The following is a 13848-nucleotide window of genomic DNA, read 5'->3' as shown; positions in this document are numbered from 1 at the left end:
ATCTGGGAATTATTTGGTCATATAATTAGAGGTCCAGGGATAGCCTTATTGCTGGGAGAAATAACTCAATTTTCCATTACTCCAATTATCATTGGTGGTAGCGTGGGATGAAGGGCAAAATGTTGGCTATATGGAGCCTCTGAAAGTCCCATTGTGAGAATCACAGCACAAACCCTCAGAAATTTGGAGTAATGACTTGATTCTGTGCTGATAACTATTTTTGATTTTTTCTTTTTTTTTGGCCGCACTGCGCAACACGTGGGATCTTAGTCCCCCAACCAGGGATCGAACCTGTGCCCCCTGCAGTGGAAGTGCGGAGACTTAACCACTGGACTGCCAGGGAAGTCCCCACTATTTTTGATTTGAAAAGTAGCTCCTGGCTTCCTACTGGTGAAGACTGAATGCTCCAACCATGCCATGAAATGTTTATGCGATCCAAACTGAGTGAGCTGAGTGTTATCTGATTCACTGAACCAAAAAATTGGGCATGTGTAGGAGTAATCCATAATAATATGGAAATGGTGTATGTGAAAGTGGGCCCCTGTAGATCCAGAAGGCTCAAGAAAACTTCGTGAGCAGGTGACATTCACATAGTACCTGTTCTTTCTGCTTCTTCTTCAACTCACACCCAAGACCTCAAGAGGAATTTCCCATCGGGCCTGATTTACAGATAGATCTGCATCCCAAACCCACATGAGCAGGAAATGAACAGCCATCATGCTACAGCCCTATTCAGAGGTAGCCTGAAAGATGGTGTTGAAATAACATTCTCCTTGAACTTCAAGAAGTACATCAGTTTATTCACTTCATTAGGGACAGTTAGTCTGAGGCATCGATCTACATTGACTCATATGCAATGGCAAAAATGTTGGCCTGCTAGTTCAGGAACGTGGAAAGAACAAGATTGGGAGGTTGGTGAAAGATCTGGGGAGGAATGTGTTTGAAACTCTTGGAATGGGGACAAAATGAGAAGATGTAACCAGAGGTCTACAAGATGATCCATTTTGTGGAGTCAGCCTTTTCTTAGTTTCATTGGTGCTGGCACAATGGTTCTCTGAATACTCTTACCATGTCTCCCGTAATTCAGAAGGAGCTGGCTTAATAGGACAGAGGAATGGCCTGCAAAAGGCTCAATTGCTATGACACCTGGGAGACAACATCTTGCAAAGTTGGAGTGGTGTCCTATCGTATACAATAAATGCCTTAAGCCAACAGCAGATATGGTGTTGTTTCCGTATAGCCAGGATGTCTGAGTCTGGGAACTGAGGAGTAGAGATTGGAGTGGCCCCTATCACCACCTAATAACCCACTGGATGTTGTTATTCTCTTACCCTGTGACTTTGGGTTTGGTGAGTGTGGAGATTCTAGTGCCCGAGGGAAGAATCCTTTTGTTAGGGAACATTGGAAGTTGAGGTTGCCCTCTAACCATTTTCGGATTCCTTGTATCAGCGAGTTGATAGGCACAGGAAAGGGTCAGTGTAGCTGGGATGAGTATCCTGATTACCAGGAATTGGGTTCATTCTTCACAATGAGGACAATGAGGACTTTGAAACTCAGGGAATTCACTAGCTTCATTTCTTAAAATTCATAATAGTCCTGGTCAGTAGAAAACTGTAACAACCCCATTAAGACAATACCAGCTAAGGACCCAAATCCCACAGGAATGAACATTTGGGCAATTCCATTAGATGAAGTGCCTCCTTCGGCCAAAGTGTCGGCAGAGGCAAGGGGGCACAGGAATGAATGGTGACAGAAGGTATCTGTGATCAGCTTAGGACTCAGGACAGCTTAAGAGGTGGAAATTGTAGCAGCTATGTCCTATGTTACTCTTCTTTTCTCCTCGTTTCCTTCTCTACCTGACTTAAGAATCCTAATGGTGGTTAATGTACTAGGTTTCAGGTGGGAATATGATCAAATTGACATCACCTGGTGATAATATAGTAGCTCTATTTCTTCCCTTGTTCTGAAGACATAGAGTGGATGCTGAGGGGTAGATTGTACCGGGTGTCTTCTGCTTGTACCCCTCTTCCATGTTCCAGGACTTTAGAGAAAATATCTGATTTAATCTTCTCAACAAGCCTATAATGATAAAAGGTCTTCTTGATTACCCTCTTACTATTGATATATACCTGGCATTGTTCTGTGTGCTTTATATGAATTCATTCAATTAATCCTCATAGTAGCCTTACATGCCTAGTATCCTACTATTCCCATTTTACAGATGAGGGAACTTAAGCACAGAACAGTTAAGTAACTTGCCCAAACCCACAAAGTTGGAGATTAACCTCTGCCCCTTAAAGGCTTCTCAAAGGGGGTAGGTATGATTATCTTGTTTTCACAGATAGGAAAACAAAGAGATAGAGAAGTAAAGGGACCTATCCCAGATATAGTCAGTGCCCTCCCCCCTAACCCCAGCTAGAATTCATCCTTAGATCTTTCTAACCTCAAAGCTAATGCTCATGTCTAATGTACTCTGCTTCCTTAACAATGCTTCATTTTCAGGGGTCAATATGAGAAAGTGCCGCTGTGAAATGCAGATTCTATGAACATAAAACAGCTTTTGATAAATTCAAAATTTATGATTTGAAAAAGGCAAATGGTCTAACTTAAATAAAGATTAAACTTGACAGTAGAAGTGTAAGCATGACCCAGATTTACTAGATAGCTAGTGCTTTCTTTAAATATTCAGTTTATGTTTGGACCTAATCCGTAGAAAATTTGAGAGCCAAAAAGGTATAAATGTATTTTGATATATAATATATAAGAATAAAATAAATATGTTAAATTATATTATTATATAATATATTATATTAAATATATTTATATTACTTTATGTAAATATATAAAATATATATTAAATATTTTTGAAGAAATGTGATGGACCTAACTCAAAATCCCTGCTAACAGATTTCCTAGGAGAACATTGTTTCTGGAATCATATCCTTTTGTATACTTGTCAACTGACATTAGCCCTGGTCAAGGTAAAGAGGAATACAATGGTCATTTATCATTCACAGACTGAGGAAATGCATGAAACCAGACCCAGGAACAAGAGCCTGAGAAGGGAAACCACAGTGGCCGGGGTGCCAGTAACTTCTTTTTGTGTTAGTGACAGTTTTTCATCTTCTACTAGTGAAGAAGGGCACGGTCAAGACCTTGCATATGCTTTGCAATACTTTCTGTCACCCGTACCCTCAGGGATTTCCTCCTTTGGACTAGCACCAGCAGCCTCCTCTATCCAATATCACGGACGCACGGCTTTCTAACAGTTGAGAATGATCTGCTTTTCAGATAATACCATCCAGTCGATTTTCTGCTGTTGCTGTTCCGTGCAGAAGCGGTAAGTCTTCTTCCGAGGGCAACTTCTCGGAAATTAATTCATTCCTTTTCTTTATTGTCTGTCGAGTCTCCACATCTCTTTGTATCTGCTGTTGCCTCTGCCTGGGAAACCCTACTCCCATTTTCTTCCTGTGAATGGCCATTCATTTAAAGCTAGCTGTAAGTCAAATGTCAGGTCTGTGATGCTTCCTTGATCCTCTTGGATTTAATTGCTCCTTCCATTGTGTTCCCAGAGCACGCAGCTTGGTTCTTTATTTAATACTTATTTCATGTACGCTATTTATATGTCTGTGTTTCACTCTGTAATTTTTACCTTTTAAGGGTAAGAATCCTGTCTTGTTTATTTGAGCATCTCCCCCAAACTATCAGTGTGTTTTACACTTTGGTGCCCAGCAAATGATGTATAAGGATAAAATCCAGTGCACCATGATAATAATAAGAGCCAACATTTAATGGGAGTGTTCTGTATGTCAGACTGTGCTAAGAAGTTTGCATATTTCAGCTCAAGTAACTCTCAAAACCACCCATTTTTTTAACAATCCCCATTACACAGATGAGGAAGTTGAGGCTTAGAGAGCTTACATTGCTTACCCAAGGCGACACTATGAAAATGGTAGATCTGGGATCTAAACTCATGTTCTTATCGCTACACCATGTCTATTTATAACAATAGATACCATCGAATGAGGTGATGCATGTAAAATGGTAAACACTGTGCCTGACACAGAGTAAGATCTTCATTATCATGATTATAATTGTACGCCCTTAATGTGCACCAGACTCTGTATTGGGCACATGATATGTTTTCTCAATTTTATTTCATAACAACTCTATACGCTCTTAGCATCTCTAGTTCCCAGATTTAAAACAAATGAAGTTCTGAGAGGTAGTACCTTGTCCAAGGAAATGGAGTTTGGAAGTCTTCTAAAAAAAAAAAACAATAGGAAGGAGATTTTTCTACTAGTTTGTGATAATCTAGTTGATTCATAGATAACTTGAGTACAAATAATCATTTGTAACATGATTATTTTTCAATGTCAGACAAGTGAGGACACAAATAAGCCTTAGCAAAGATGAAGAACTTTCAGAAAAATACACACAGCGTCGCAGACCATGGTTCAGTGAATTGCCAAGTAAGAAGCAAGTGAGTATCGTTTTGATGGGGGTGAAGGGGTAGAGGACGGTGGCATTTTTAGGGTCTGTGCCTCATGAGGTACCGTTTGCTCCCATGCCCAGAACCTAGTATCGTGGTTGGCACATAATGAGTTCTCAGTAAACATTTAGTGAATCGATGTCCTAGAAGAAAGTGAAAGACAAAAACCAACCAACCAACAAAAACAGTTAAAATAGACTACTCTGCTATATTTTGGCAGAACTTGAAATTGGGAACAAATGTATTCTGGCTACTGCCATTTTGAGGCCAGGATTAATTTTCAGTTCAGTGGCGGAGAATCAGTTTTCTTGGGAAGTGTGTTAAACCCAAACACAAGCTTACGCACACGAAAGGGAAGAGCTGTTTTTCTTTTTCCAAGAGAGAAAAATCCTTGAAGTGAAACTGTTAAGGAGGAAATAAAATTTTAAGAATAGTGACATGAAAAAAATTCAGTGCAATGCTGGCGAGAGAATTGGTGATCATGAGAATTTACAAAATGATGAGTGTGTTGCCGGATCTGGAAGTTGTTCTATAGTTAGTCATTTCCTACGTTTATCCCACCTGGGCTTCTGCTTTGGTGCAGCTGGCTGGGAGAAGTGAGGGGACAGGCAAATATGCTCTATCCCAATTCTTTTTTAGTACAGATCACTAAAACAATAGCACAACGACTCACTCTTTAGTTTTTGCAGTCCAACAGGGGCCGAGTGCAGCCATCAAAACGCAAGCCGCTGCCTCCCCTCCCACCCTCTGAGTTTGCTGAAGAAAAGATCCAAGTCAAGGCACTGTATGATTTCCTGCCCAGAGAGCCCTGTGATTTAGCCTTAAAGAGAGCAGAGGAATACCTGATCTTGGAGAAGTGTAATCCTCACTGGTGGAAGGCAAGAGACCGCTTGGGGTAAGACTGATGGCTTAGTTTTTACCAAATCTCTCATCTATCATTCTCTGAAGACGTCTGAAGCATGACATAGACTCCACTTAGTGTCTCATTTAATCCAGGTTTATAACTCTTCCTCGTAAATGAAACAGAAGCTGTTCCCACACCTCCCCATCTGTATGAAAGAGCATTATAGCACCGTGATTTCAGGCAGACTCTCCAAACTAGGTACATGGGCTTTATATCCTGATGCTGCCGCATACTGTTGTATGTCCTTGGGCAAGTCACTTACCCTCTCTGTTTCCCTCCCTCCCTCCCTCCCTCCTTTCCTTCCTTTCTTTCTTCTCAGTTATAACTGACATATAACATTGTTTAGTTTTAAGTATATAGCATAATGATTCAATATTTATATATATTGTGAAATACTCACTACAAGTCTAGTTAATGTTCATCACCATACATAGTTACAATTTATTTCTTTTTTTTTTTGTGGTACGCGGGCCTCTCACTGTTGTGGCCTCTCCTGTTGTGGAGCACAGGCTACGGACGCGCAGGCTCAGCGGCCATGGCTCACGGGCCCAGCCGCTCCGCGGCATGTGGGATCTTCCCGGACCGGGGCACGAACCCGTGTCCCCTGCATCGGCAGGCGGACTCTCAACCACTGCACCACCAGGGAAGCCCCAATTTTTTTTCTTTTGATGGGAACTTTTACGAACTTTTATTTATTCTCTTAGCAACTTTCAAACATGCAATACGGTACTATTAAATACAGTCACCATTCTATACATTATATCCCCAAGACATATTTATTCTGTAGCAGGAGTTTTATACCGTCTGCTCCCCTTCACCTACTTCACCCCCACCCACCCCTGCTTCTGGCAACCGCCAATCTGTTTTTTCTATCTATGAGCTTGTTTGTTTCTTCAGTTTTTCATTTTCTAAAAGATTTCACATGTAAGTGAGACCATATAGTATTTGTCTTTGTCTGACTTACTTCACTTAGCATAGTGCTCTCCAGGTCCATCTGTGTTGTTGTAAATGACAAGATTTTCTTCTTTTTATGGCTGAATAATATTCCAGTGTGGAGATATATACCACATTTTTATCCACTCATCCATCAGTGGATACTTAGGTTGTTTCCGCATGTTGGCTATTGTAAATAGTGCTGCAATGAACATGGGGGTGCATATATCTTTTTGAGTTAGTGTTTTCATTTTCTTCAGATAAATACCTAGAAGCAGAATTGCTGGATCATATGGTAGTTCTAGTTTTAATGAATTTTTGTTTCTTTATTTGTAAAATGGAAATGATAGTTCCTACCATACAAGTTCTTATTCTAATTTATGCTTTCTTTGGCGATTTGAATTTTTTTCCTGTTAAGCTCTGAGATAGAAACAGAAACAATATCTTATTCATTTTCATATTTCTACAATGACTAGTTTTGGAAGTAAACATTGAAATAGTTTCTGAATTAAATTGGAAAGAAGAAAGACTCTGGGATGCAATAAGACTTCTTTGTGTCAGCTGCAATAGATTGCTAATGCCAGACTGGAATCCTGTGTAGAGAAGAATTCTGAGGAGTATGTGAGCTTTCTGGAAAGAATGCTGGCATTGATTTCTGATCCTTGTCAAGATTTGGAGATTATAAGTGTCTAAGAATCAGAAGTACATACATACCTCTTTGTTTATATTTTCCTGATGATTTGGCTGTGTTACCAGTTCTTGACTGAGTCTCAACATGTGATGGAAACTTTTCAGTGGGAAAAGAGGTATGATGTCCCAGTGATCACAGTAAGTTAGTAGGTTCAGGGCTGTGTAATTAGCTACTGCTGCAGGTGGCCTATTGGCATGACTCAGACTTAAAGAGAAACAACAACAATTTTTAACTTCAAAGTTAATAGCTGAATATAGTTTTTTTTTTTTAGTATTCAAACATGATAAATAGTACCCAAATTCTGCTTTGCCACACCTCCAAACCCAGTCTCTTTCCCAAAAGGAAGCACCATTATTCATTTGGTGAGTACTTGTCCAGATCATTCTCAATGAAATCTCATGCACATATTGAAACATATGGTATTGTTTGCAGATATAATTTACCTAAATCTGACCAAACTTTATGCATTGCTCTGCAACTTGCTTGTATTCCTCAGTAATATGTCTTGGAGATCTTTTCATAATTTTAAATTTCAGATTTCACTGGTGAAGGTATAGGAAAAGAGAAACCCCTCCCCTGCCGATGAGTGTATAAATTGGTACATTTCCATTCAACAGCAATTTACTGTATCTACTGAAAGATGCACATACTCCGTGACCCGGCAGTTTCCCTGCTTGGTATCTGTCTTAGAGAAATACTTTTACTTATACACAAGAAGGCATGTTCACGTATTTCTTTCCAGCTTTGCTGTAATAGGGGTGTGGCTAAGCTAGAATATCTATTCTGTGGAATACTCTGTGGCAATTAAAAAGAATTAAGTCAATATCTTTGTAATTGGTATGCTTTTAATCTAGTCACTATGATGTCCCAGTGATCACGTAAGTACACCTTTTCCTCTTTGCAAAGATTTTTGTCAGAAAACGTCTTAAGCTATTCACATTATGTCAGAAACTTAGTATTTATCATGCAGAGATTGTAGTTGAAATGAAAAAACTTTTCTTTCTTCTTTCAACAATTTAATTAGTCAAATGAATTTGATTTCCCCCTGCATCCTTGAGGTTTTTAAAAGGATTTTTGCCACAATAATGCCACAAATGTGCCAAGCATTTTGATTTTTGCTTTGTCTTTGTAGGAATGAAGGTTTAATTCCAAGCAACTATGTGACTGAAAACAAACCAACCAACTTAGAAATATATGAGTAAGTGTCCTCCAAAATATGTCCTATGGTTAATCTATGAAAATTATGCACATTTGGGCAGCTTATAAGTATACATAGCGTTTTTGGTCTGTAAGACCAAAGTAAGGAAAAGAAAGTAACACGGTTGGCAGCTTTAGCCTAAGACATCTTTGATCCTTATAATGGTTGATTCAGAAACTTCTTTTTCTTAAAATCACTTTTGTATGGCCAATTAAATAAATTTTTAACAGTGACAATGTGAAACCAAACACTCATCTTGCACTTGTTTTTTTTTTTTTTTTTTGGTGGTACGCGGGCCTCTCACTGTTGTGCCCTCTCCCGTTGCGGAGCACAGGCTCCGGACGCGCAGGCTCAGCGGCCATTGCTCACGGGCCCAGCCGCTTCGCGGCATGTGGGATCTTCCCAGACCGGGGCACGAACCCGTGTCCCCTGCATCGGCAGGCGGATTCTCAACCACTGCGCCACCAGGGAAGCCCGTTGCACTTGTTTTAATGCATGTCCTAAATGGAAAAGTTATTATTTGAAAAATGGGGACCTCCCGGGTGGTCCAGTGGTTAAGACTCTGCACTTACACTGCAAGGGGCATGGGTTCGATCCCTGGTCAGGGTACTAAGATCCCTCATGCCGTGCAACGTGGCCAAAACATTTTTAAAAATTAAACATGGCATTAATTGTGCATAAATTAAATTAGACTTAATATTATAGACACATTACTGTATTTGGCTCATGTCTGGAAATGTTTTAGAAATCAACGAAGATGAGAAGTAGGCTAATGTTGTAGTTTGGAAGAACTTCTGGTATGTTACTAGAGTTCTGCTTAGAAATACATTCTTGCTACCGTTATAGATTTAGAAGACGGAAATCTTAGCAGTCACTCTGCAGATCATCCTGCCCCTCATTCTGCAGATCAGAAACTAAGGTTGAGATATTAAATTTATTTATTTTTATTTATTTTTGGCTGCATTAGGTCTTTGTTGCTGCGCGCGGGCTTTCTCTAGTTGTGGGGAGGGGGAGCGGGGGCTACTCTTCGTTGTGCATGGGCTTCTCACTGTGGTGGCTTCTCTTGTTGCGGAGCACCGGCTCTAGGCGTGCAGGCTTCAGTAATTGTGGCTCGCGGGCTCTAGAGAGCAGGCTCAGTAGCTGTGGCGCAGGGGCCCAGTTGCTCCGTGGCATGTGGGATCTTTCTGGACCAAGGCTCAAACCCATCTTGAACTGTGAAATGAATAGGAAAGGCATTTACAGTTTGGTCCACCTTGCCTAGTATTACAGGTGTACTACATTCATAGATACTTCAGTCTTTTAGTCAATTTATTTGTTCAGTCTTTTTTATTGTGCACTTAGGATGTACCAGATGTTAGCTGTTCCAGGCCTTGGAAACACAATACAGAATACACAGAAGCAGTCCCTGCCTTCATGCAACTTACAGCTTCATGGGAAAATAGACATTAAACAACCTCGAATTCACAAATAAATATATCATTTAAAATTGTGATATTATGAAGGAACAGTATGGGGCACAGGGAGAGGGAAGGGGATATAATTTAAATGAGCATGTTGGGTGGGGAAGACCTTTCTGAGGAAGTGACTTGAGGCCTAAAGGGGGCAGGAGGGAGTTAGGGGCCGAGGGGGGAAGGAATGCTGTGTCCACATGGGCTTCTGACATTTCGGGGGAACCTTTATTCAGAGAAATATTTATGGCTACTTTGGTTTGAAATTAATATCCAAATTATCAACATTACAATGTAAAACCCTGGTTTTCAGGAAGCCTTCAGATTTAACTTGTAAGTCTTGATATACTACGCATAAATCTAAAAAAATTAAGAACAATCACCTTAATTCATACTCAACATATGAAATGTCTTTAAACAATCCATCCTATTTATAAGCTCAGTTAATTAAATTTCTGGAAACATCTAACTTGCATTGATAAACTGAATAAATTCAGTTTTCTTTTTAAGTATTGTACTTCACATGCCTGACAGGGCAAATTTGCAATTGTAATAGCCCTTTGTAAGTTCTTACACGATCTTGGAAGTATAATAAGTTAAACAGATATATGTGGTAAATCAGATTCTCTTATCCATATGAATGTCATTTTAAAAATTGGTTAAATTCCCTCAAACTTCAAATAACAAGTTTAAGATTAATTATAAATTTTAAATCAAAGACAAAAACCTGATATGCCAGATTCTCTTAAAATTATAGATATTTTAAATAGCAAACTGATTATCCTGAGCTATGGAAATATGAGTCTGATTTATCTAATTGTCTCTACACTGAGTGCTTAATCTTCTCAGGGTTAGAAAGTCACTAAGTGAAGCAGATTAACCTTCTCAGACCTAATAGAGTTTCTAGGGCTAAAACTCAAGACCACAATACTGTTACTTATGGATCAGAAATCTAAGACTGGCACATGGGAGGCTTACATATATATAAGATGTTTGTACTCAACCACATGAGTGTACTCAACCACTGTGAGTCCAGTCCTGGTGAGTTTGAGCCAGGATTTTTAAAAATATGTCAGTAGAAGGCCCACCACAATCCTGTGTATTGGGGCTTCTATTGAAATTATTCAATGTTAGTGTTTTTTAATTTTTTAAAAATTTATTTACTATTTATTTATTTATTTTTGGCTGCGTTGGGTCTTTGTTGCTGTGTGCGGGCTTTCTCTAGTTGCGGTGAGCGGGGGCTGCTGCTCTCCGTTGTGGTGCGTGGGCTTCTCATTGCAGTGGTTTCTCTTGTTGCGGACATTTCTCTTGTTGTGGACCATGGGCTCTAGGTGTGTGGGCTTCAGCAGTTGTGGCTCACAGGCTGTAGAGCACAGGCTCAGTAGTTGTGGTGCACGGGCTTAGTTGCTCCATGGCATGTGAGATCTTCCCAGACCAGGGCTCGAACCCATGTCCCCTGCATTGGCAGGTGGATTCTTAACCACTGTGCCACCAGGGAAGTCCCTCAATATTAATTTTATAATCAGTGTTGTCTCAGTAAAGGAGTTACAGCCTTACCTATTTGAAAAAAGCAAAACAGAACAAAAACTCTTCTAACTTTTACCAACTGATTTAAAGAGATGAAATTCTGAAATACCATGCTCCCACCTCCTCTAAATTGCATTCATCCTATCTTTTGCTGCCTTAAATATATCATTATAATAATGTAGATGGAATTCTGCATTATTTTAAAGGGTCTTAAATTCATCATATACTTCTATCTAGCTCTTTTGTTACTACTTTGAAATCATTCTAAGTATGACTTCCACATGGATGGATTTTTAATTTATATTTAGTCAAAATTAATATATTTATTTTATTTATCACTATAATAAATAACTACAAAGCAACAAAATTAACACCAACACAATAGCAGGTAAAGAACATTATTTAGAAAAAATCAATTTATGTTAATCTCTCCCCTTTTGAGTATCATTATGCAGTCTTGGCTTTTTACAGCTTCAGTTATTTCCGTTATTTCAGTGAGCTATAATCATCATTCTCCTTTTAGCACCCATATTTCAGAACTTAGCCAGTGGGGGGCCCCATTAAATTGGTTCCCTGTGTCTTTAACTCTGCCTCATTTATTTTGAAAGAATTTCTTCTTTCTACAGCAAGAGGTCTCAGACTCATCTTGAAATTCCCTTCCACAATATGAATATTCTCTTATCCATATGAATATCATTTAAAAAATTGGTTAAATTCCCTCAAACTTCAAATAACAAGTTTAAGATTAATTATAAATTTTAAATCAATTTTAAAAAGTCATTAAAAAGTACTGAATGATATGCACAGTTTAACATCACAGTTACTCTTGTTTCCAACTAGCAGTAAGTAGTCATATAGTCATATTACTTTGATTAGAATCATCTGTAATCATCCCCTATTCTCTGTGGTTCATCTTTTTAAAAGACTGTTTTCAATTTGAGGGCATTAGTATTTAAAGAACCTGACCATTCTAATTTAGTGGCAACTTTTTATTATTGAAGGTTAGGGGAAGTCCACATGATGAGATAGGTTCCGTCCTCCAAGGCAGGTATGAGTTTCAATCAGCCACCTTTGGACTCCCCCCACTTGACTTAATGCATGGTTATATATGCACTCTTCCTTCCACTGTCCACAAAATTGTTATTTCTGGTAATATTAGATTAACTGCTTTTTAAAAATTTGTTTTGAAATGAAAGCTTTTCCATTTTTCTGTCTCTCTCCTTTGTTCTACTGTTTCCTCTCTCTTTCCTGTACCACATTTGCCTACTGATTGTGTAGTTATACCAAACCATATGTTTATATTACAGTGTTACTTAATTATGATTACTGTGTGTAGCTCTGGTATTTTAAAGTAATTTAATGATGGGTTCATGCAGAGATAACAGCAAGGTCGGAGGTGGAAAAGGGCTTGGTGAGTTTGAGCCAGGAAAACTTCCCAATGTGGCCCAAGCTTAGTGAGTGAGGGGTGAAGGAGGACCACCATGAGGCCCGTGAGGGATTGGGGCAGGGTGATTTGTATATTGGTTCTGTTTATGTTTTCAAACCACTGACTTTACCACAAGGTAACAAACTTAGGAGAGTCAAATAAGTTGGTGTGAGTTTTAAGTTCAGAAAGATAACATAACACATACATACGCATGTAAACAAGATGTTCCTGAGAGGAAAGAAATGGCTATTTTTTAGTTTGTTTAACCAAAGCTCCATAAGGTGTTTATTGAAGATGATGACTTCCTAACCACATACCTTTTATGGAAATTTTCAGGAGGTTAAATCATTCAAAATTATATACTAAGTGTGTGTCAGAAAGTTGAATTGAGATGTGATAGAATGAGTGAGATCTTGGCTTGCAATCAATAAAACTGTATTAAACTAACTGACACATTACAGTATGTTATTGTTTATCTGAGTTAAAAATCACTCCGTTTTCTAAAAGCAGTTCTGGATAAAGTTTTTAAAAATGAAGGAAATGGAGCAGCTTGGGTTTTTTGTTTGTTTGTTTTTCCTGGAAAGAAATGGAACATAACATTTAAAAATTATTTTTATTACTTTTACAGGTGGTACCATAGAAATATCACCAGAAATCAGGCAGAACGTCTTTTGAGACAAGAGGTAATTCAATTTATTTGTGAATAAATTTGTGAATATTTTCAAAGTTTCTGAGAGAGGCACATTATAAAGATTTTACCCAGCTAAAAAGTTGTATTACTTGCTGGTTTTGTTTTTTTAGTTCTAAAACATTGATACAACTTCATCTCTACTACACATTTTCTAAGTTGTAAACTAGATACCTTTGTATCAAATCATGTTTTTCATTGATTTTCACCATAATTTCAGAAATGTCTTTCTCCTGAAATGATTTCAACTCTAACATACTAAAACTCCTTCATTCACTCTGAAGTGCATTCTGCCAGAAGGGTCTCTGTTTGAATTGCCTGTATACCTTTGCATCAATGACAATCCAATATATAGTCTGCCCTCCTGAGATTAGCTTAGACTCATGAAAAACACAGATATAGAAAAATACACAGGGCTGCACTTTCATTCTTTGGGAACAAAAGGAAGAGTGGAGTAGCCAAAATATCAAACTCAGATCAAAACTGCTCATCTAGGTCAAAACAAAACAAAACTGCGTATAGTTTAAATTTCCAACTGACG

At 38.6% G+C, this 13848-nt stretch overlaps 1 protein-coding gene across 1 annotated transcript in view; it reads left to right on the top strand.

Moving 5' to 3' along the window:
• The first annotated feature begins 3115 nt into the window (after positions 1-3115).
• Positions 3116-13848, top strand: part of TXK (TXK tyrosine kinase) — a 56434-nt gene continuing 45701 nt past the window's right edge. Inside the window, exons 1-5 of the mRNA XM_059067284.2 lie at positions 3116-3340; positions 4381-4483; positions 5182-5387; positions 8153-8218; positions 13248-13302. Of these exons, the coding sequence (XP_058923267.1) occupies positions 3276-3340; positions 4381-4483; positions 5182-5387; positions 8153-8218; positions 13248-13302 (495 nt within the window). The 5' untranslated portion in view covers positions 3116-3275. The remainder of the gene's footprint in view (positions 3341-4380; positions 4484-5181; positions 5388-8152; positions 8219-13247; positions 13303-13848) is intronic.

The sequence above is a fragment of the Kogia breviceps genome, chromosome 6 (genome assembly GCF_026419965.1).
Source record: "Kogia breviceps isolate mKogBre1 chromosome 6, mKogBre1 haplotype 1, whole genome shotgun sequence".
Taxonomy (NCBI): Eukaryota; Metazoa; Chordata; class Mammalia; order Artiodactyla; family Physeteridae; genus Kogia; species Kogia breviceps.
Note: the sequence above shows the minus strand (reverse complement) of the source record. Positions and strands in the feature narration are given on the sequence as shown.